Genomic DNA, 23,997 nt, shown 5'->3' on the forward strand with positions numbered 1-23,997 from the left:
GCTTGTGGCCTGAATTAATCTCAAGTTCAACAAGTGCTGGGTTTGCAGATATGTTCCTCCAGGATTAGTTTCAGGTCACATCCCTTTTTATCCAGAGTCATATAAAATATGAACCATTTGAGTGAAATTTTGTCATAATTGCTGTGTGAAGTCTTGAGTCATGGCTATACAATGTTTTGTGAGGTCACCATGACCTTGACCTTTGACCTTTAACATTTAGTACAAGGTCAAATCGATTATATTTTGGTGGACAAAGGTCGTAGTTCAAGGTCAGACTGATATCACATACTTGTAAATGCACAGGAACGCCCCAGATATCGCATTCACGAGGCCATAACCGTGTTTTGTCTCCACGACTTTGACCTTTGACCACCAAAGTCTAACCAGGTCATCCCTGAGACCAAGTGAATGTTTCTGCTAAATTTGAAGAAGTTCCATCAAGGCGTTACTGAATTATCTTGTCCATGAGAATAGAACGAACGGACAGAAAACCTGAAGACAATATGTCGCCGGCACGGACGAATAAAAACATGGACTTACCTTTATATAATATGGGACCTAAACTCTCTCTCTCTCTCTTGCCCCTCTCTTTCCCTGCACCTCCTGTCTTCTGATTTCTTTTTGCACCTACCTTCAGTAAACATGTCAGTTAACTCCTCTTCCGCCTCCAACTCTTTCCACCACATGTTGTCCCATTGCTCCAACTCCACAGTTACCACCACTCACATAATCTTTGCAGTCACTGCTGTGAGAACCATCATCCTCCTCCCTCTCTCCACCCTCGTCCTCTACCTGGGTCAACAACGATGGCGGCAGCAGCGCCCCTTTAAAACAACCAGCAACTCTGACTTCCTCACCTACCACATGGCTGCCATGGAGCTGGTCTGGGTTTTGGCAAACCTCTGCTTATTCTGCAGCGTATCTGATTTCACAGAGATGACAATAGTAGGAATGTACACCTCTGCAGTAATTCTCTATGGAGAGGTCTTGTTCCACCTCCTGACCTGTGTGGACCGCTACCTGGCTGTTGTTCATCCCATCATGTATCTGCGGCAGAGAAACGCTCGTGGGTTGAAGATCAGAAACATCAGTGTTGAGTGTGTGTGGCTGCTGAGCTTTGGATTTTTAGGTTTAGCATTTCTGTGCATGCCTACCGATGCCACCGTCCCGTTTTTCTGCATTTTGGTTGTCTCCTTAATAGCCATAATTTTCTGCAGCCTTTCTGTTCTCTACGTTCTGATTCGCCCAGGGCCAGGGGAAAGAGGCGGGGACAAGGAGCAGATTGACCAATCAAAGCAGAGGGCTTTCCACACCATCATAGCCATAATGGGAGTGTTGACCTTGTGGTTGGGAGGGCTCCTTGTCTTTGTTGCTCTAGACGCTTCACCGCTGCTCGGCGAAAGTGTTGGTTGTGTGTTGGTGTCGTGTACAGGCTGGTTTAACCTGCCCACCTGTGTGGTGTTACCTCTGCTGTATCTGCACAGGGCAGGAAAACGGTCATGCCGCTCTTATCAAAGTGAGTAAAGACCAGGATTCAAGTCTAATTTAATTGAATGGCTGTATCTGCAGAAGTTTTTGAGTCCTTTGTTTAAAATCCTAATAAGAAATAATGTTACTAAAGTCGAATCGATTCATCCTTGAGTCCAAGTGAATGCTTATCCCAAATTGGAAGAAATTCCCTCAAGACGTAACTGATATATATAAGAAATCTGGAGAATAGGCAATCAATGAACGTTGAACATAATCTTACATCTGATTTGGCAGAAATTCCAAAATGAGTCTGTGGCGACCACTGAAGCGTTAAAATGAGCTTTAATACTTAGACTTTCTGCCAAGGTTAAGATGTGGTAAGGTATATTGTATATAGTAGGATTTTTATATCACCTACAGTAATACAGTTGTAAAGTTGCCTGACAATACATATTTCTACAGCTGGAAATTATTCACTCAGTTAATTCATCAGTTCAAATTATTAACAACTGTGTCAGAAAAAGATTTATACAATTGTTCTTTAAAAAAAAAAGTGAAAAAGGGTTTAAGAAACTGATTTTAATTCTGATATTCACGTTTCCATAGAATTTCTAGGATATTTACATTTGCTGTGGTGTATTGTGTATTTGCCTTAGTGCATACTTCATGGTTACTAGGGCGCAGTAGCAGTTCACAGTTGTGGCATCAGTAATGTTAGGCAGCAGTAGCACTAGAGACACATAATCTAATGTGTCTGGTCGTAATGGCCGATCAGGAAGGAAGGTAGCCGAGTGTAGACAACATTGTTTTAAATGGGTTAATCATATTCATTGTATATGTATTGTAGGATCAATGTATTCAAATGATAGAATAAATATCATAACAACACTTTCATTTGTAAATGTGTGTGTTAAAATTAGTTTCAATGTTCGATGTTCATCATTTCCTTCTCAGACTCGACTCCACTGTTCAAAGCGTTGAGTTATTTAGCTAAATAATTTACGTATAATTAAAACATTGTTGGGGGAAAAGACCTTTATTCATGCTTCATTTTGAAAATGTAGAAATGTAAAAGGATCCATGTTGCCTTCTGAAACTTTGTGCACTTGCATTGAAATGTATTTGGATATTTGTAAGGAGGCATCCTTCTATGATAAAGAAATATCTGGATACTTGAAATGCCAGGATATAATAAAACCTGTGACCTGTTAGATCACTTTGAGAATTAATTTATTAATTTGTTCTGTTTTTCTCCTTCACAACACATGCACACACAAAAAAAAAAAGCTTGACTCTGCAAAACATTGACTTTGTTAAGGATGGATTTGTTTATGTGACAGATCCAGAACAGGACTTTTATTGTGACATCTTCTCTAGTTTAATGTGATACTGTGTATTTTATTTTAGAGATATAAATTTGAGATTTTTAGTCAGTCTGTGAAAAAACATGAAAACCACCAAAATCATGAAAATCTGTTGGGTTGATGTGTCAGTTTGTGATATTCAGATAAAAAACCGGAGTAGAATGATCAGTAATTACTGTGATTGCTGCTTTAACACACATAACGTTCAGCTTCTTCAGCTCAGAAGTCGTGCTCAGTGGCGTCATCAGCTGTGACGTTGACATAATCTTCACTAGCGATGCGCTTGGCCATCTCAATGGAGACAGGTCGTTTGTTTCCTGTGGGTGGAGTGTATTTATTTATTCATTTATTGTTTGTTTAATAGGAACAGTAAACAAAACATTTGTTACAGATATATTAGCGAGACAACCAGAGACGCAAAGGTTGCAGAAGTAAAAGATCCGTCAGGTGTGGTGAATTAAAACTTCACTGTCTGATACTCAGTGGGTGTGTGTGTGTGTGTGTGTGTGTGTGGTTGCTACCTGTCCTCCTGCTGCAGTAGATGGATATCATTAGGACAGTGGACACGCAGTACGGACAGAAGACCACTAGATGGCAGAGCAGTGTCTGCAGCGACACAGAGGGGGGAGGGAAGACGCCTAAAGGAGAGGAAGAGCAGTTGGACAGACAGACAGACAGTCAGACAGACAGACAGGCTGAACAGAGGAAATGTATTTTTATTATTCGTTTCTTTAGGACGAGGTTTTGCTTCCATCAGCTCACCTGCAGAAACGGTCAGTCCAGACAGCAGCAGAACAGCCAGGCCTGCAGCAGGACAACATGGTTACTCAAGAGCAAGTATATATGAGTCAAGTGACTGTGAATGTTTCTTGTCGGAAAGGCGATCAAACGAGTAGAAAGAGACACAACGCGAGTAAAAACAGACACATAACAAATAAAAGAGACACAGCACAGAAATGACGTGACGCAAAAACATTAAAAAGAGAGAAAATGAATTTGATTAAATAAAAAAAGGACTATAAAGACAGGCGAACCGACCACAAAGAAACAAAAACACAAGTAAAAATAGACATGTAACAACTACAAGGAGATGCAAAATGAGTAAACACAGATTCCAAACCACTAAAAAGACTCACAGAACAGCTACAAAGAGACACGGTAAAGCAGAGGTCAGCGTGGTTAACGAAGGCCGAAGGATGAAGGTAGAGTATTACATCGGCTCACCTGCTGAAAATGCCAGTCCAGACAGCAGCTGCACAGGCAGGCCTGCAAGGAGGACGACGTTACTAAAGGTCAAAGGTCAAACCCTCTCTCTCCTGATATGTAAGGAGCACAGGAGGATGTGCAGTGATGATACCTTCCTAAAGTCCAGATTCCCCCTGATGAGGCACCAGTACGGTGCTCATCTGATCTTTTTTTAGTGTTTTATTTAATTGAATTTACATTTTTAAAACCTTTTAAGTAACATTTACTCACTGGCTGCGCTTCTTCCTGCCTGTCTCTGCTCTAAATGTGACCCAACAGACTTTGAGGAACCGTTACCCTGGTGGCGACAACCTTCATACCCGTTTGTTTCCTACAGAGCAGCAGAACTCCAGCCAGGAACAAAACCACAACCATCAGCGAGACCAGAGCCGCCACAACCTGGAGGAGGAGGGAGGCGAGAGGGGAGGGCGGAGGAGGAGGAGGAGGAGGAGGAGGAGGAGGAAGAGTATCAGGAGAAAGTGTAGAGTGGTGGGGAGGGGTGGGAGGAGGATGAGGAGGAGAAAGAGTATCAGGAGAAAGTGTAGAGTGGCGGGGAGTGGTGGGAGGAGAAAGATCTGCAGGAGGAAGCAGAAGAAAACTCCTTCAGTAAAGTGACGATTAAGTGTGTCATATAATAAAATCCAGGAAGTGAATGTTAGTTTCCTGACCTCTGACCGCCAGCCGGCTCTGCGAAGACGATCCGCTCAGATCGGTGGAACAAGAGTAGAACCCGTCATCACTCTGTTTGACTTTGCTGATGGTGAATTCTCCTTTATGTCCCGACCCACGCTTGACACCATTCATGAAGAAATAAGCTTTGCCTACGGACCCGTCTCTGGCTCTGCAGCGCAGTGTGACGTCACTTCCTGTCATCACGGGACGCAGAGGAATCTCCAGGATCACATCTGAACAACAAGGCGACACAAACAGAGTTATTCCGTCAACAGTTCAGCTACTTTCAGGAAGTTCTCAAACAGGAAATGGGGGCGCAGATGGAGACACATGAGGTAAAGACACTGCCTGAGGTCAAGGGACAGGTGCATCCAGGTGTTTATGTTGAGTTAATGAGTTAATGTTGTCATCAGTATCACAGTAATCCAGTGATAGTTGTCGGTACATCCACGGGGACATCGCAAAGAGGATGTGCTGATAGATTATTCAGCATGCTTACTTTGTTGCAGCCCACAGCTTAACTCACTGATTCTACGGCCACGTTATACTTCCTGTTTGCAACTCCTCAGATAAATGCTGTGTATATAAAAGCATTTACTGATATTTCTAAAAGACTCAAGTATTTCGTTTCTGTACCAGACACAGTGATGCTGAGCTCGGGACTCTTCTGCCCGTCGTTGTTTTCACACCAGTAAACTCCGCTGTCCGTTGATGAGGAGAGGACTGAGATGATGCAGGAGGATTTGTGAAGACGCCCAAAATCTCCTGCACCGTCACCACACCTCTGTGTCCTCCCCTTCACTGTCCTCCTCACTGTCCATCCAGCAAAGCTCTGCTGTCCCTCCTCACAGCGCAGAGAGACGGACTCCTCTGTCAGGAACTGCAGACGGTTCGGACTCGCATCCAGAAAGACTGGAGGAGAAACGGACAATCAGACCTGCAGTGAAGGTGAAATGTGTTCACAAGCGTTTTTCACTTCCATCAGCTCACCTGCACAAACTGTCGGTCCGGACAGCAGCAGAACAGCGAGGTCTGCAATAGGAGCACACGGTTACTAAAGAAGAGCGAAGGTCTGCCGCCTTAAAGACCATCAGTCAGCTCGGTCAATAAGCTCCAGAGGCATCCACAGGCCTGATGGGATACCGAATCCCTCCCCTGGTCTCATGGGCTTCCCCAGGGAGACCACCTCAACTGCTTCCTCTCAACATTAAGGAGCAGCGGTTCTCGTCTGAGCTCCACCACCCACTTTGACTGTTATCACCCCATTAAAGGGCCGTCATCAGTCGTCATCACTGCAACACTTATGCTTCAGAAGGAGCAATTATCATCAACATTAGTTAGGTTTTATAATCAGGCGACGTTGGTGACGTTAGAGCAACAAAGTCGTGAAACACGAGGACTTTCAAACAGGAGACAGCTGTTCGATGGTAGTTCAGTTAGTTAGTCCTGTTTAACAGTTACTGAGTGGACCTTGTGTTGAGGTTGTTGCGTTACTCCTGAAGTATATTTCCTGTACCTCGCAATTCTGCTGCTTATGTTGCTATTGTCAAAACGCAACTAAAAACCAAACCACTGATTTCCTGCTTTGTTTTTTTTTCTGTTATCTACCACCATTTGACAAAACCCACACACATCAGTCACACACACCACTCACACACATCACTCACACACACCACTCACACACATCAGTCACACACAGGTCTCTGCACTTCCTTATAATCTGTGGTTTGTGACCACGCTGAGCTAACAACATCTACAGTGGTGTTAGAAAGTATTCAGACCCCTTCACTTTGTGCACACTTTAATGTGTCTTTTCATTTTACATTTTTACCCATTCATCTACACTCACATTTTTAGACATTTTTGCACATTAATTAAAAATCAAAAACTGGATGTCAGGACAGAAACTAAGCCATCAAGTCGAAGGAACTCTCTGTAAGACCTCCATGATAAAACTGTGGTGAGACATGGATTAGAGCAAGGGTGACAAGTGTTCCCAGGAGAACAGTGGCCTCAATGTGAAATGGAAAATAATTACAACCACAAGGACTCTTCCTGAGTTACCAGGCAAGAAGGGCCAAGAGCCCAACAGTCAGACATCAGTCCCGGCAGCTCTCCATCAATCACACCTTTATGGTAGAGCGGTTGGACGAAAACACTTTGAGTACAAGGCCATTTAACAGCCTTCGAAGGACTCTGAGATCAAGAGAAACAAGATTCTGTTTTCTGAAACTACTGGACGCCTGATAGCCAATCAGTATCGAGAATTCTCAGTGACCAAGGTTAAAGTATAAAAGGGTTTATTATTTAATTGTTTTGTTTTTTATGCCGCCACTAACCAGAGCCAGAGGCAGAGTGTTTTCGGGTTGACCCTCCGTCCTCCGCACTTAAATTTGGCACAAACATTCACTTGGACTCAGGGGTGAACTTATAAGATTTTGTTGGCTTAAGGGTCAAAGGTCATGGTGAGCTCACGCTCTTGTGAATGCAATATACAGTATCAGGAACTCAGAAATTCATGCACTAATTATGACAATTTAACTCAAATGTCTATGAGGATATTAGATAATGACAGGATGATGACATTTTTTATCCAAAAGGTCAGAGGTCAACTTCACTGTGACATCAAAGTGTTCTGCAAAACCACTTCTGGTCATTATTCAATGCTGTAACTACAACCACAACGTGGTAATTCTAGTTCCTGTATGATCCTAAATGAGTCTCACTCTGTCTAAAATTCGGAGGAGTTTTTGAGATGATACGTTCATCAGAGTTTGACTGAGTTAAAACATTCATGATGATCATAAACATAGCACTCAGTACAGGAAGTGTGACAGGTGGATAGCGTCATGGTGCTGAGGTTTCCTGTGTGAAAGGACCTTTTCATGGGGCTAAAACAAGCTCAGTTAACTTCTGTTTTTCAGAAAAAGAAATATTAAACACATTTTTTAAGCACTGGCTATGAAAAATCAAAAGGATGAACACTCAACAAATAAAACGCATCTTATGAGTCATAAACATTTTAAAAAAATAATTAAGTTCACGGAGTCAATAAACTGAAGGTATACAGTCTTACAAGCGTTAGAGTTAAATTTACTTTTCAGTCCCATTTTCACAGTTTGAAGATTCACTTCTTTATTTGTCACCATGGCCAAACCCACCTTCACTGGACCTAATGTACCAACAGCATGAGAGGCTGCTCCCGGTGTTCAGAGGTAACTGCACACTAACCTTCATCACTGCCAACTGCGTTTTATTAATATATCTAATAGGAATTAATCAATATTTAATAATGAAAATGAAAACTTTGACCCGATGATGGCGCCGGATGAAAAGTCAGAGGATAAGCATGAATGACCGAACCACATTTTATGGCAGTCCATTCTGAGCCTCAGTGACCCATCAACTAAATGACTGTGAATATCAATCATTCACACCTCTGGTTAATCAAATGTCCAAAACCCAACAACTCCACAATTTTCTGGTTCATTCTAACTGATATAATTTTAACATTAAAATTTTAAAGCTCATTTAATGTTCAAAACAACACAACAACTGAATAGATGCCTTAAAAAACTACAGGTCAAGTTACTAAATTAGTAAAAAAAAAAAAAAAAGTGTCATTTATTCTGTTTGGTCAGTAATCACCAAAAACATCAACAAAATCTCTGACTGTTTGGAACAATTTCAAAAGCTCTGGGTTTCACTCACCGAGGAGCAGAGAGGCAGATGAAACCTTCATGTCGTCGGGATGTTGACTAACTGTCAAACGGTCTGAATAGCGGTGTGATGTCCTGAGCCTCGATCACCACTTCCTTTTTAAAAAGCCTCAACATGTCACAGGTTGTGCTCTGTACAGAAGCAGCAACCTTATGGTTGCATGAGGCCGGGTGACATGATTAAGTGGAATTCAGGCATGCAGGTGAGATGTTAAACTTCAGCTGATACATATAGTACACGTGGCATTTTGCTTTGTTTTCACACAAGCCAATGAGTCAGGTTGAATATGCAACATTTTTTCTCATGCTGTGAAAACTCCTCATATTTAGCTAATGGTTACCCAGTTAGCAACATGTTCTGGTGAACGCTTCTAGCCCAGTATACGCTGGGTCTTCGGCCCTAGTCTGGCCCATACACTTCCATATTTGGCCTGATTCTGGCTGTTACCCTCCACTGTTGACCGACAGTAAAACTTCCTGTGTGTGCACCAGAATTGGCCCAGATCTGGAAGTTGAATCTGACAGTGCCATGACAATGGGCCGGACCTGGGTTAGGATTAGGGGTGTATATTGACACAGTAGAAACACAAATATTTGGCCAAAAGTATTTGCCAGAAAAATTGTGCTGCCTGGGTAGCCAAGAATACAGAATGTTAAAGGTATAGTTCAGGTATATTGACATGGGGTTGTGTGAGGTAGTCATATATAGTTGGTATTATACAGTGCCACAGGACAGTGCTGTTTTCACAGGGAGATAAACTGCTGAAAATACTCTACATGAAGCGTACATTTAAATGGATATTGGATTGTTCCGGTGGGTGTTTTTCAAAAATGTCTAAAACGTGTATTTTCTTGCTAAATTTTCTCAGCGGTCTTGAAAATTCACTTGAGGCTCTTGAGGTGCTGCTAACACCTACGCTCCTGAAGTACCCGCCAACTTCCGCTTTTAGTCAGAACACGCCAGAAGTATTTTGGTGTCCATGGCAACATCTTACTTCCTGTCTCTTGTAGAAGTTCACATATGATATTAAATAGAACATTATTAGAAAGGCTTTGTTAAAAGTCAAAGTTCCCCGAAGTCAATGTTAGTGATTTGTAGTTGGCGCTATTTTTATTGCTTGGATCAGCATGGCAACAAGCTGGTGCAATCGTCGTTCCCAAATAAAGAAATATCCAATCACAGAGATTAAATTCTGTGATGTCACTATCGTATGAACACGGAAGTAGACGGACTCGTCCAGAACGTTCCTGTAGGATCCCTCATTGAACGTTACATCGTCGGCGTTTTCACTCGGAAAGAAAATTAAATTGGATTTCGTGGTTATTATTCTTTTTTTCCAGGAAGATGAAAGTGTTCGGATGTCTCCTGGCCCTTTTGTTCGGTAAATTATAACCTTCGTGACAGATGTGTCTGCAGCTGCAGCATGTGATGAAATCTCTGTAGCGCCATTCACTGTCAAGGAAAGCGCCGTTTTTTTTCCCAGGACTTCAAGCTCTTAACCAGCCGTGCATTTGTCCGATTTACACTCTCTCTCCTCACGCTTTAAGTCTTTTCTCTTGTGTTAATCAAAAATACTGTTTGAAAAAGCTTCAAATAAACCATAAACGGCGGGTTCGTGTGGTGCGTTCGAGTATGCTCGTAAACTACAAACTTTATCTTAAAAGGCTTTATTGGAAATGTTTTGAAACTGAATTTCTAGGTTTTAATGAAGCGCAAAGACTAACTAGTGACTTTGGGCTTATGTGGTTCTGGGTAAACGGTCCGTCGACGGTCCAGAGCAGATCCTGCTTGCTTGCCTACATGACTCATTCAGTAGACAGCCAGCAGCCGCCCCGGTGCCAGGGGTTTCTACCCCATTTATGTCAATGAATGTAGGCTAAATTATAGAAAATACAGTTGAATCTACAACTGTTTTAATACAAACTGACTATAACCTTCATACAGGAGGATTTACTGCAGGACTGTTGTATTACACTGCACCAGTCTTACCTACATGTTCCTAATAAACTGAACACTGAGACTATATTAGTAATTATCAGTCATATGCTGCAGTAGTTTCAGCAGCTAGAGTTTATGTTGTTTTGTTATGTCGCCTTTAAATGTTAAGGTGCTTGTGTAAAGCTGTGTTCACATGTCAACAGCAAAAAACAAGGCACTTCTGCTGACGTCATCACAATGGTGATATCATCACCATTGTGATTTTTTTGGGAGGTGCCAAATACCTGCAGGGAAAAACAGCTCAGACAGAAGCCAAGTAAGGTGGCAGATCTTGTTTCTATGTATTCTAACAAAAACACGGGTATGTTAGTCTATTAAAAATCTATACAGTTGTGTTTCTTGTGTTGGTTGTAAGGCAAAGAACACAGATAATCCAAATTATCTGTGTATAATTTCCATATGTGTTTTCATGAGAGCCAGAGATGGAAAACTCTCAAGCGAAACCAAAGGAGCCGATTCCTCGCTGACGTAGACATTTGCCCAGCGGTGAAAACACCACCAGGGGTTGTGTTGGTGGGAGCGTGTTGTTTCATGCACCTGTGAGACCATGATGCACGGTTGGGGAAGTCCAGCTGAGGAACTGGTTTATGTGTTTAAACACAGGGAACTGTTCTAGCCTTCATCCTGATGATCTAAAGATTAAAGGCATTAATGCAGCATTCGCCAGGAACGCATGTTAGCATGTATATTATTATATATTGCTTATTATTTCAACTTTTTTAATATTGCATCAGTAAAAAATAACTCCTTATGATCCCCACTTGTTTTTATTAACATGTTTGATAAAGTACCTGTACAACAGCAGCTCTCTGACCACGCTCTCCTGTTTGTTTTTCAGTTTTCCAACATGCTGCAACCGTGGAGGTCGATGCAGAGGCAAAGTCCGTCGTGCTGCCCTGCTCTGTCACTCTGGAGGATCGGAAGGATTTGTCGGTGGTGTGGCGCCGTAAAGATCTCAATCCCTCAGTCATCCACTTTAAGGAGCAGGGACGCGATGACCTGGACAATCAGAACCAGAATTACAGAGGCCGTACATCAGTGAGCGATCCACTGCAGGAGAACGGACTCGCCAGCCTCACTCTGTCTGAACCACGTCTCAACGACACCGGCAACTACACCTGCATCATCCGCAGGGAGGGAAAGGATCTGCACCGGACAGAAGTACCGCTGCTAGTCAACGGTAAGGAGCAAAACCTAACACCTCAACTGTTGCTGCAGGTCAGAGGTCAGGTCACTGCTGTAGATACAGAGGTCACAGCTTAGAAGCAGGTCAGGGGTCAAAGTAAATGCCATCAAACACAACAACTGAATAGGTGCCTTAAAAAACTACAGGTCAAGTTACTAAATTAGTAAAAAAAAAAAAAGTGTTTTAACTAATCACTTCATATCCATTTAAAACACACTTAACACTTCAACAGAGTAAAATCCTCGAACGAGCAAAGAATCACAATTTTCTCCTCCTGGTTTAGTGTTTACAGCTGAAATGGTGACGTCATTTATTCTGTTTGGTCAGTAATCACCAAAAACATCAACAAAATCTCTGACTGTTTGGAACAATTTCAAAAGCTCTGGGTTTAACTCACCTAGGAGCAGAGGGGCAGATGAAACCGTCATGTCGTCGGGATGTTGACTAACTGTCAAACGGTCTGAATAGCGGTGTGATGTCCTGAGCCTCGATCACCACTTCCTTTTAAAAAGCCTCAACATGTCACAGGTTGTGCTCTGTACAGAAGCAGCAACCTTATGGTTGCATGAGGCCGGGCGACATGATTAAGTGGAATTCAGGCATGCAGGTGAGATGTTAAACTTCAGCTGATACATATAGTACACGTGGCATTTTGCTTTGTTTTCACACAAGCCAATGAGTCAGGTTGAATATGCAACATTTTTTCTCATGCTGTGAAAACTCCTCATAAGTAGCGACAGGTGAACAGGTGTGTGGTGGGCGGAGTCCTGGTTCAGGTTCCTCAGCAGTGAAAGTTCTTGTTAGGCAAAGAACACAGATAATCCAAATTATCTGTGTATAATTTCCATATGTGTTTTCATGAGAGCCAGAGGTGGAAAACTCTCAAGCGAAACCAAAGGAGCCGATTCCTCGCTGACGTAGACATTTGCCCAGCGGTGAAAACACCACCAGGGGTTGTGTTGGTGGGAGCGTGTTGTTTCATGCACCTGTGAGACCATGATGCACGGTTGGGGAAGTCCAGCTGAGGAACTGGTTTATGTGTTTAAACACAGGGAACTGTTCTAGCCTTCATCCTGATGATCTAAAGATTAAAGGCATTAATGCAGCATTCGCCAGGAACGCATGTTAGCATGTATATTATTATATATTGCTTATTATTTCAACTTTTTTAACATTGCATCGGTAAAAAAAAACTCCTTATGATCCCCACTTGTTTTTATTAACATGTTTGATATAGTACCTGTACAACAGCAGCTCTCTGACCACGCTCTCCTGTTTGTTTTTCAGTTTGCCAACATGCCGCGGCTGTGGAGGTCAATACATTAGCAAAGTCTGTCGTGCTGCCCTGCTCTGTCACTCTGGAGGATCGGAAGGATTTGTCGGTGGTGTGGCGCCGTAAAGATCTCAATCCCTCAGTCATCCACTTTAAGGAGCAGGGACGCGATGACCTGGACACGCAGAACCAGAATTACAGAGGCCGCACATCAGTGAGCGATTCACTGCAGGAGAACGGACTCGCCAGCCTCACTCTGTCTGAACCACGTCTCAACGACAGCGGCACCTACACCTGCATCATCCGCAGGGAGGGAAAGGATCTGCACCGGACAGAAGTACCGCTGCTAGTCAACGGTAAGCAGCAAAACCTAACACCTCAACTGTTGCTGCAGGTCAGAGGTCAGGTCACTGCTGTAGATACAGAGGTCACAGCTTAGAAGCAGGTCAGGGGTCAAAGTAAATGTCATCAAAGTGTATCATGTAGTTTTATCTTGTTTCCATAGAACCATTTCCACAAATTTCCTCCCTTCTCCTGGGTCTTTTGCTGGGTGCCATACTCACTGGTCTCTCTGAGGGGTCTTTTGTAGCATATTTTTGGAGGAAGAAGACCAGGGCAGGTACGTCACACATGTACTGTTTGGTTCGGTCTCGAAGCTCTTGTTTGAAAAAGATTAAGATTGACTACATCCGAAGACCCGGATATATACAACCTTCTCATTGATGCTTACAGAATTGTCTTTGTCTTTGTTCAGCTGTCGCCTCAGTCTGCCGGGTGATGGTGAGGGAGGGGGCGCAGGTCGTAAAGCTGCCCTACCAAACCGCAGTCGAGCTTCCTGGAGGCGCAGGAGTGGAGTGGAGCTTGTCAGACCCTGAACCCAAGGTGGTCCACCGGCAAGTGATCGGTTGTGACCAGCCTGAGAAACAGCCTGAGGTTTACTACGAGCGCACAAAGATGACAAACCTGGAGACTGGAGACCTCAGTCTGACCCTGAGTGACCCCTGCTGTGAGGACAGCGGCATTTACGTCTGCAACGTCCGCAGAGATGGAGTCATCCTGGCTCAGAGAGTGGTGGAGGTCCTGGTCCAAGGTCAGTACTGAGCAGTCGTTTGGGGGCACTGACAAGAAAACACACACACACACACACTGACACAAAAACAGTGCATGTCTTTTGTTTCTGACTGACCTCTGTCTCCTCTGCAGCACCAGGGTGGATTGAAAACGTGAGAAGCATGATGATGCCACAGCTGACAACACTAAGCACACTGGTTTCACAGAGGGAAGACGACGCCCTGACTGGTGACGGTCAGCCAAGACGATGAAAACGACCCATGAGCAGATTCACACTCAGTTCTTTTTTTGGGGGGGGTATTTTTGCCTTTATTTTGATAGGACAGTGAGAGATAGTCAGGGAGAGAGCAGTGAGGATTAAGCCCATGTGGCACACGCTCCACCAGGCGAGCCACCCCTCACTTTGTTTACTTCAAATTTAATTCGAGCAAGGATTAAAAATACTGCGGTTTACCAAATATTTTAAATTCTTATATTTTAATCTGCCTGTAGCAAACAGAAAGCATCCCTGACATTTGGAAAAACAGCCTACATACTGCCTTTACATAACATCGGACAATCAAATGCCCTGAATAATTATCGACCAATCTCTTAATGATCATGTCTAGCCAAGTGAAAAATGTTTTCAAATCATTTTTAACTCAAAGAATCGCCATGCCAGTCACACGCTTTTTTTTTTCTCGCACCTTGACTATTGCAATGTACTATATGCTGGAATCAGTCAGAGCTCCCTCCACCGATTACAACTGGGACAGAACGCCGGCACCAAGCCATATGAACACATCACTCCAATACTTCCAAATTTACCTGTTATATTCCAGATTAAAATTCTACTCATCACTTTCAAAGCATTAAACGGCCTCGCTCCAAACGATATCAAGGACTTTTTAACCCCATATGTGCCTGGGCGTCTACTTATCAATGGAGGGAGCTCTGCTGGTTCTTCCTGGGTCTCGGCCGGTGACTGCACGTGACCCGGCCTTCAAACTGTGGAACAGTCTACCAGCTGAGATCCGACAGGAAGCATTTGTGTTTTTTAAAACTCCTCTTAGCACATTCTTTCATCAGAAACTTTTTATGAATGTTTGATATGTTGTTGTTTTATATTTGTTTTTCTCAATTTTAAGATTAAAGTTTATTGTCTGACTGGAAGCATGAAGGCTAATGAAATGGAATTACTTGTTGTCTATACCTCTTTGGTTATTTCCACAACCACAGGTTTATCTTAGCGTCCTTGAATGAGAAAGAATTGGAAATGGGGGGAAACTAATATTGAACTATTATGGTTTCTCACAGATCTATACAGATGCAGATTGTTTATTATATTTCATTACACTTATGTCCATGTTGACAGTGAATGACACAAAACAATGAGGACTTGTAGTGAACTGTCCAGCAATCTGGCGCTAAAAAGGCTTGAGTTCAAGTTATTGTGAGCTTTTATTCTGAAAAGTTCTGTTTCACATCCCAGCCATAATTGCGGTGTTTGGGTGAAGGGTCTTACCACTAGTGACAGCGGTTTCCCCCCCAATCCACCTCAACCCATCGCCCTCCATGTTTTCATTCAACACTACCTATATTTAATAAAAGGTCTAATAAACTCGAATGAACTGTGTGTGTGTATGTGTTTTACTAAACAGTGTGACACATTGAGGACAACACTCACACTTTTGTGACCTAGAACGTGCTGCTGTGGTAAAGTTTAACCGAGGCCACTCGTGCTCCGGGAATTAGACCGTGCCCGACCACCACCACCGCAAAACAACAACGTACTGCATTTATTTGATCAAATCTTTATTTTATTAAACAGTGCAGTGACAATGTAAACGTCGCTGTTGAAGAAATTAAGTAACTGACAATGTAACTTCATAAATCATGTCGACTTAAACAATTATGTTCTTACGAAACCATAGTTGCAAATTATTGTAAAGAAAATACATAAAGATAATAATGTAATAAACAGAAAAAAGTTACAAAACAAACTATGATTCTCAGGTAAAAAAAAAAAAAAAGTATAAAAATAAATAAAAGATTAATTTATTACATAATATACAGTATAACACGTGATTTGAAGGAGGTTGAATCATACACAGGGTGGTACTTAATAGACTTGATCACGCCCCACATGTCCCCCTCATCACAATACTCACTCCTGAATGAGTGGCCGAGGGTACACGGGATCATTTTCCAAGATGAAGACTTCGGTTCTTCTCCTGACCGCTGTGACAGGTAAGCGACCACCTTTCTCTGCTCTGTTTGACTAGGTCTGCCTCTCCAGGTGGACAGCGGGGACCCGGTGCCAATACTGACCTGGGCATAGGGCACGAGGAGGCAGGGAATAGTAACACTCGTCCCCATGGTGACAACTTTGGGAAGCGGTGACGCGCTGCTTTTTAGAAGCGTTTTGACTTTTAACCACACGCACTTTTGTCATGATAACTATACTTAGTACGTGTATAAATTAAAACCACTGTCTGAAAACGCTTAAAATAAAGCAGACATCGCCTCTCTGCTTTACCGCAAGTGTTTTCAGCCAGACCGCAACAGTTTTCAGTGTGCTAACAGTGAGGTCGCAGCTAATCTAGAGCCCCAGGCTAGTGTTAGCGCTGCATCCCGTTGTCCAGTGGGAGCGCCCGGCCGAGTCCATCAGAGCAGAGAAAGGTTATCAAGTTAGATGCTAGCTAGCCGTTAGCCTTGGTCATCAGAGCATAGAAAGGTTATAAAGTTAGCTGCTAGCTAGGTAGCTGTCAGCCGTGTCCATCAGAGCAGAGGAAGGTTAGTCGGTTAGCCAGTTAGCTGCTAGCTAGCTGTTAGCATTGTCAGACAGAGCAGCGGAAGGTTAGCTCTACCAGGGACGTTAACTCGAGCAGAATTTCACCCAACATCACGTTTTAAGTGTTTTCTCCGGTTTGAAAACATTTTTCCACTTTCCTAAGCGAGTTTCCCGGAGGTCAGAGCACCAGTACGGACTCGCTCAGGCAGTGTGCTGCGCTTTGTCCCTTTCTGACCTTCACTCTTGGGGGGAGTCGGGGCTGTGCGCGGGGGAAGTGACGATTCACTTCTTCTTCTTCTACTTCCTGTTCTTTTGTAAGGAGGTTGACATCCAACATTCAAGTCTATTACCTACACCTACTGGGGTATCACCTCTGCTGCATATGCTGCTATATGGTCTGAAACCCTTTTAGATCCCGGTATTTACAAATGATGCTGCTGATGAAACTGATTTATTTTATTATTATTATTATGATTAGTAGTAGTAGTGTAGTGGTACTCAGAAGTGACATATCCATGATGGGTTGTTCCATTATCCATGGAGGAATTGTGGGAAAAGATACTCTTGGGCTGTATTTCAGTCTTTTGAGATCCAACTCATCTGGCTCATATTCATATTATAAGGGCCCAACCAGCGACTGGTCCTTTCTTACTATTCTGTAATGAAAATCTCCCATTTGAGGCCTAAACATGCTCAAAAACTCAAACTGTGCACATGCATCAGACATATTTCATGAGTCTCGCACATGGTTGTTGCAAAATGGCTTGATAGCGCCACTTAGAAAATTTCAACAAAGTAGCCCTTGCGCTGTGTTTCATCTAAATGTGTGAAATTCAGTAGGTACATGCCACATGCCAAGACCTACAAAAAAGCCTCTTGCACCCATACTCTAACCCCAACAGGAAGTCAACCATTTTAAATTTAATTGGCGCCGTTTTTGCGAAATATGGACATCATACTTTAATAATCTCCTCCCTAGAGAATTCATCAGATTTGTTGTAAAGCTTTTTGTCAGGGGACGTGCCCATTGCAGCGCTGCAAATTTTGATGTTTCGCCATTAAACAGGAAGTTGTTAAATAAATAACTCAAATACATTTCATTGTCCACTCTGCACAACCTTCATACGTTTGATGACAGTCCCATACTTAAGATATCTGCCTGCTAATATGAAGTCATAGCACCACCTACTGAAAATAGGAAGTAAGTTGCACAGGCTAAGGCTACAGCTTAAATATTCATATTATTATTAGAACTATCTCTTAATGGGACTCATTGTTGGAACTAAATACATTACTGTGGTATCATATCATATCATATTTAAAAGACCTGGCGCATAAAGCTGTGTTCACATTTTGCAAACAAAGAGCAAGGCACCTCTGCTGCTGAGGTCCCACTGAATCTTCTTTCTGCATTCAGACAGACATGTTGTCAATAATAAAACCAGTTTGTTTTTCAGTTTGCCAACATGCCGCGGCTGTGGAGGTCGATGCAGGGGCAAAGTCCGTCGTGCTGCCCTGCTCTGTCAATCTGGAGGATCGGAAGGATTTGTCGGTGGTGTGGCGCCGTGAAGATCTCAATCCCTCAATCATCCACTTTAAGGAGCAGGGACGCGATGACCTGGACAATCAGAACCAGAATTACAGAGGCCGTACATCAGTGAGCGATCCACTGCAGGAGAACGGACTCGCCAGCCTCACTCTGTCTGAACCACGTCTCAACGACAGCGGCACCTACACCTGCATCATCCGCAGGGAGGGAGGGGATCTGCACCGGGAAGAAGTACCGCTGCTAGTCAACGGTAAGGAGCAAAACCTAACACCTCAACTGTTGCTGCAGGTCAGAGGTCAGGTCACTGCTGTAGATACAGAGGTCACAGCTTAGAAGCAGGTCAGGGGTCAAAGTAAATGTCATCAAAGTGTATCATGTAGTTTTATCTTGTTTCCACAGAAACGATTGTACAAAAGTTCTCACTTTGCTGGGGTTTTTGTGCCGCACTACTTGGTACTTTCATCTGTTTTTTTGGAGCATGTTGTTGGCGGAGAAACACCAGGGCAGGTATGTTGCACATGTACTGTTTTGACCTTTCTGACCTTCACAAGTTGACACCTTTAAGACCCGAATAGATACAACCTTCTCATTGACGCTTACAGAATTGTCCTTTTTCTTCGTTCAGCTGTCGCCTCAGTCTGTCGGGTGATCGTGAGGGAGGGGGCGGGGTTAGTAAAGCTGCCCTACCAAGCCACAGTCGACCTTCATGCAGGCACCATAGTGGAGTGGATCTTGTCTGGCCCTAAACCCAAGGTGGTCCACCGGCAAGTGATCGGTTGTGACCAGCCTGAGAAACAGCCTGAGGTTTACTACGAGCGCACAGAGATGACAAACCTGGAGACTGGAGACCTCAGTCTGACCCTGAGTGACCCCTGCTGTGAGGACAGCGGCATTTACATCTGCAACGTCCGCAGAGATGGAGTCATCCTGGCTCAGAAAGTGGTGGAGGTCCTGGTCCAAGGTCAGTACTGAGCACAGATCAGAGGTCAGTGATCATTAATTACATTCGCAAAAAGACTAGCAATTACGTGAAAAAAAGAAACTTCTCTCATTGAGCTTCTTCTCAGCTCCACGTCCTGGAAGTGTCGCAACAGTTTTATGAAAGTGAAACTTCTTGATAACTTTTGAAAACGGGGATTTCAGTTTCTGTCAGGATCCTTTTAACCTTTGGAATTGTCATGTTTTATTCAAATAAAGTATTTCTGATGCTCTCAGGCAGCTCTCTGGTCTGCACCATTGTGAAATGGAAACTGGAAATTAACATTCATTGGTTAATTCAGGTCATGTGAGCACTGAAACTTAAGCACAGGTGAGTGTTGTTCATTCTGGGTTTGTTTTGATCTGAATCGAATCTATCAAACGGCTGCCAATCACGGTTTCCCAATAAGTGTGAGCTCAACCTTTCCTCCATGTTCTACTTTCCTTTCTTTTTCCTACAGATCCTATCTCTGCTGTTCTTCTTGTTGCTGCTCTTCTGGTCTTTTTCTTGCTCTCACTCTTTTACCAGGACAAGCTCGGGTCATTCCTGTGAGTTGTCACCGTCATTACTGTGTCTTCTGTAGTTCACTCATATGAAGGACAAAAGAAAATGACAATGAAGTAAATAAATAAATAAATAGTGTCTAGTCAAGTCAACGGTAGTAATAGTCGATCCATCCAAGCGTCAACCAATCCAGAGGGAGGGCCGTCTACCTAATTAGCATATGGACACAGAAATGAATTTAAAAATACAGAAATAAATAAATGTAGAAACAAATTAAAAAAAAAATATTTTAAATGTGGAAATACATAAAAACATAAGAAACAAATAGATAAATCTATAAATGCAGAAATAAAAAAAATGGATGTAAAAATAAAGAAATAAATAGATTTTGAAATACATAAACAATTGTATAAATAAATAAATGCAGAAATACAGACACAAATAAATGTAGAAATACATGAATACATTTTGAAATGTGTGAATAAATAAATGCAGAATTACAGAAGTTAATAAATAATTATGAATTGAAAAATAAATCAATGTAAAAATGCTGAAATAGCATTTTTCAAAATGTGTTTATTTTGCATTTAATCATGTATTTAATCATTTCATTCTGCATTTATTTATTTATATTTATGTCATTTATTGTCCTTCAAACCCAGTTAGCAAAACATGGTAGATTTAGTAAGTAGCAGCTAGATACTGCAACTTGTCTCATATTCCTACATCTTAACATTTTGAGCTTCACTGCTGCCATCTCTCAGGTTATAGTGATTACTGTAGTTACTAAAAATATTTTTGCTAAGACATGTTAGCATGAGATGTGTAATTAACCATGTCCAGCTAAAGACTTTCTACCAATGTAAAATAAGGCAAAACTGAGCAGTGGAGCTTGATTGGTCCTCCAAGCTCAATCTGACAATCGATTGGCTGCTGAGTTGTCACTTTTCTTTCTCTTTTCAACTTTTCTACACCTCCATCTGTTTGCTGTGCTTGTTTCTTTGTACCTCCCTGAACATCTGTCAGCCAGCAGAAAGTGGGTCTTGGGTGTTCATATGTACTTGGCCAATAAAGCTGATTCAAGTTCTTAACGAATAAAACCCCATTAAAATCACATTAAGAAGTCGTGTGAGAACACGCCTGAATTCAAAAAATATATGATTCATGAACCTGCTAACAGACTAACACTAATGTGACCCCCCTAATGTGACAATACAGCCCCAAACTCTTTTCTTCCTCAGTCTTCCTGGTGATGGCTAGGGAGGGGGAGGAGTCCGTAAAGCTGCCGTTCAAAATCCCCCTTGAGGTCTTTGAGGGCGTCACAGTGGAGTGGAGCTTGTCTGGCCCTGAACACAAGGTGGTCCATCGGTGTGTGATCGGCAGTGACCAGCCTGTGGACCAGCACGAGTTTTACCATTTGCGCTCAAAGATGTCAGGCCCGCTGTCCCTCGATCTTGTCCTGGAAGACCCCCGCCGTGAGGACAGCGGCATCTTCATCTGCACCGTCCACAGAGGGGGGGTCATCCTGGCTCAGAAAGTGGTGGAGCTCCAGGTCCAACGTCAGTACTGTGCACAGATCAGAGGTCAGTGCTCCTGCTACACATCACTGGCATTACTTTGTGTGTGTGTGTGTGTGTGTGTGTGTGTGTGTGTGTGCGTGTGTGTGTGTGTGTGTGTGTGTGTGAATACATAATTCTGAATATTGAATATTTTGAGAAATAAATGCAAATGAACCAATTTTATATATCCACGTGTTCCATCAGCAGAGACACCCTGGTTCAGAAGGAGGGGTAGACGTCCGCAGTCCTATGGTCAGTATTATTATTATTATTATTATCATTATTATTATTGTTATTATTATTATTATTATTATTATTATTATTATTATTTACATTTATATATAAACACTTGGCTGTATATGTTATATGAGTCTGGACAGACAGACCTGCAACTTGATTGGTTGGCAGAGGCGCACAACCACGAGGTGGTAATCCCATACGCAAATGTAATATATGTACACATATTGAATTTCCATATATGAAAAGTATATTTTATTTTATATGTACATATTTATGTAAAAAATTATACCTGAGACCTATTACAAATGGGAACAATTTCCATGTACTGACATACAGTATATATCTAGCCTATATAAATATATACCTGTATGTATGTATGTATATATGTATGTATACCTATATTGTAGACAGATTTTACTGTGGGTATTTCATATATTTTGTAAACTTGTATCTTAATTTATCCAGTGAATTTTATATCCCCTTACAGGTGACAGACATCATACATGGCAGTTGACATGACATACCTCTGCAGCGACAGGATGGATTGACAGAAGAACGATAGCTCACTGCCGACCAAGAGATGTCTGTTTTATTCTTATTTTTTTTCACTGTGCTCAGTTTTCTGTTGCAATATTAACTCATTAGCCTTAAAACACTTAAAATTTAATTAGAACAAGGGTATTAACTGCTGCTTTTTAGAAAACATTTAGCATTAGAACATCAGGGCCAGTATTCTCAAGAGTAAAAGTAGCTCCTAACTTGCTGATTTAGTAGATTTAGGCGTGTCAGTCCTAACTTTAGGACTCCTCATTTTTCTGACTAAGAGTAATTCATTGAGCCACTTAGCGCTAAAATTAGCTCCTATATCTGGGAGAAGTTAGAAGTAGTGGAGAGGACTCCGACCGCGCCACGTTGTGGAGTTTGTGAAGGATTAAATAACATCTCCAACTGAAACAACCCGATCAGTGAGGGAATTAAGTGTTTGGCAACGCTGCTTTACTTGGCAACAGAGAAAAGCCGAGATGTATCCACCAAACAATAAATGCGCTCTGACCCGACGTCATAGGAAAATTCATACGATTTCTTTTAGATGTTCAACTACTACAGAGAAATAATCTTAACACACCTCAACACACCCGGGACCACAGCTACATTACAGCAGGTACCGCTACAACAGGCTGTGGCTAATAGCCTGCAGGTTAGCTTAAGTTAGCTCGTCTAGGACAGGTTCGTTTTTTTTATTTTTCTGTTGAGAGATTTGAACATAAGTAAGAATGAAATTCTCCCGTGTCGACACAAACCTCATCATACAGATGCATTTTGGAGATTGCACTACTTTTGTAAACAGCAACTTATCCAATATTATTTCGTTTGTATTTGTTTATTTCTCAGTGGTTTTTTTTTATTATTACTGTGAGATGTTGCACACGTGTTCAGCTTTAGCAGCGGAGTCTTAGCTGTCTGAGCTCATGTCTGAGCTGGACTGCTTTTGTCTCCAGCCACATACTGATATCGCAGTATTTCAATACTGTCAGTATTTTATGCTGAATGAATGAATTCAAATGTGAAGAGAATGTGTGTGTGTTATATTTTGAGTAAATTATGAAGGTGTGAAGGTTGAGTCTGGGTCAAAGGGAATGAATGAGTTTTGGGAGAGTTTGGTAGCGGTAGCTACATGTTGTCTACTGGAAGAAATCAGAATTGTGTCTCAGAGAAACAAACTGCTGTTAGAAGATTAATTGCATGACTGTGTTTCTTTAGCATGAGTATAGTTTATTATGTTTCAAATAAACCTGCTTCCTCTTCTTTAGCAGAGTCTCTGCGTCCTTTATATGTTTTCCACTTGAGCCTGTTTTGTTTTGAGAGGCCGTGACGGATGTGAGGGCTTTAAACAAATGGCTGCTGCACCTGGCTTCTCGTTAGTGACAACTGTGGCACAAGAACATGAAATGCCCACTTATCAGATGCACACGGAGGGAGAGAGACTGCGTGTGGTAAGATTACTCAGGTCCATCTAGTCGTTAGCCCAGTGTGATAAGTGACGATGTGATCAATCCTCGTCATTATTATAATCAAAATAACAGGTTCATCTGCCGTGTGTGTGGCCAGAGGGGAAATGCAAAACAGAAGTAATGTAGTGTTTCCCAGAGGCGCGTAGGGTGACATGTAGTACAGCTGCTGGCCATGCAAATACCACAACAGATCAACTTCACTGCACATGTGTTTTATCATGTTGTCACTTCTCATAATTTGGATCTTTTGAATAACCTCCCTCTCCTGGTGCTCTACAGACAACAGGATAAATCTGCTTCAAGAAGGACGGATATTTTTATAAACATTTAACATTTTACACCCATACATGATGTGACATGTTGAATATGTCATTTCACCATG

General features: G+C 42.3%; 2 protein-coding genes across 5 annotated transcripts; one reads left to right on the plus strand and one right to left on the minus strand.

Annotated features, from left to right (window-relative positions):
- Positions 1-3,053: 3,053 nt before the first annotated feature.
- LOC130164920 (uncharacterized) lies at positions 3,054-8,724 on the minus strand. Its single transcript, XM_056369917.1, has 8 exons — positions 8,463-8,724; positions 5,742-5,783; positions 5,388-5,663; positions 4,748-4,984; positions 4,361-4,654; positions 3,597-3,638; positions 3,356-3,472; positions 3,054-3,151 (listed from the first exon to the last, which is right to left on the minus strand). Exons 1-8 carry the CDS (start codon positions 8,491-8,493, stop codon positions 3,054-3,056), a joined length of 1,137 nt encoding a protein of 378 aa, XP_056225892.1. The 5' UTR covers positions 8,494-8,724.
- Positions 8,725-9,694: 970 nt separating this feature from the next.
- On the plus strand, positions 9,695-23,413 carry LOC130164519 (butyrophilin-like protein 2). Of its 4 annotated transcripts, none has more exons than XM_056369301.1 (10): positions 9,695-9,852; positions 11,308-11,649; positions 12,943-13,284; positions 18,230-18,571; positions 18,721-18,828; positions 18,947-19,282; positions 19,761-19,848; positions 21,023-21,387; positions 21,568-21,615; positions 22,091-23,413. In XM_056369301.1, the coding sequence occupies exons 1-10, from the start codon at positions 9,816-9,818 to the stop codon at positions 22,120-22,122; spliced, it is 2,040 nt and encodes a 679-aa protein (XP_056225276.1). In that variant the 5' UTR covers positions 9,695-9,815; the 3' UTR covers positions 22,123-23,413. The 4 variants fall into 4 exon arrangements, with proteins under 4 accessions (XP_056225276.1, XP_056225277.1, XP_056225279.1 ...); XM_056369302.1 differs by having other exon boundaries at positions 21,571-21,615; XM_056369304.1 differs by lacking the exon at positions 19,761-19,848 and having other exon boundaries at positions 21,046-21,387.
- The last annotated feature ends 584 nt before the right edge of the window (positions 23,414-23,997 follow it).

This window comes from Seriola aureovittata, chromosome 23 (genome assembly GCF_021018895.1).
Source record: "Seriola aureovittata isolate HTS-2021-v1 ecotype China chromosome 23, ASM2101889v1, whole genome shotgun sequence".
Lineage (NCBI taxonomy): Eukaryota > Metazoa > Chordata > Actinopteri > Carangiformes > Carangidae > Seriola > Seriola aureovittata.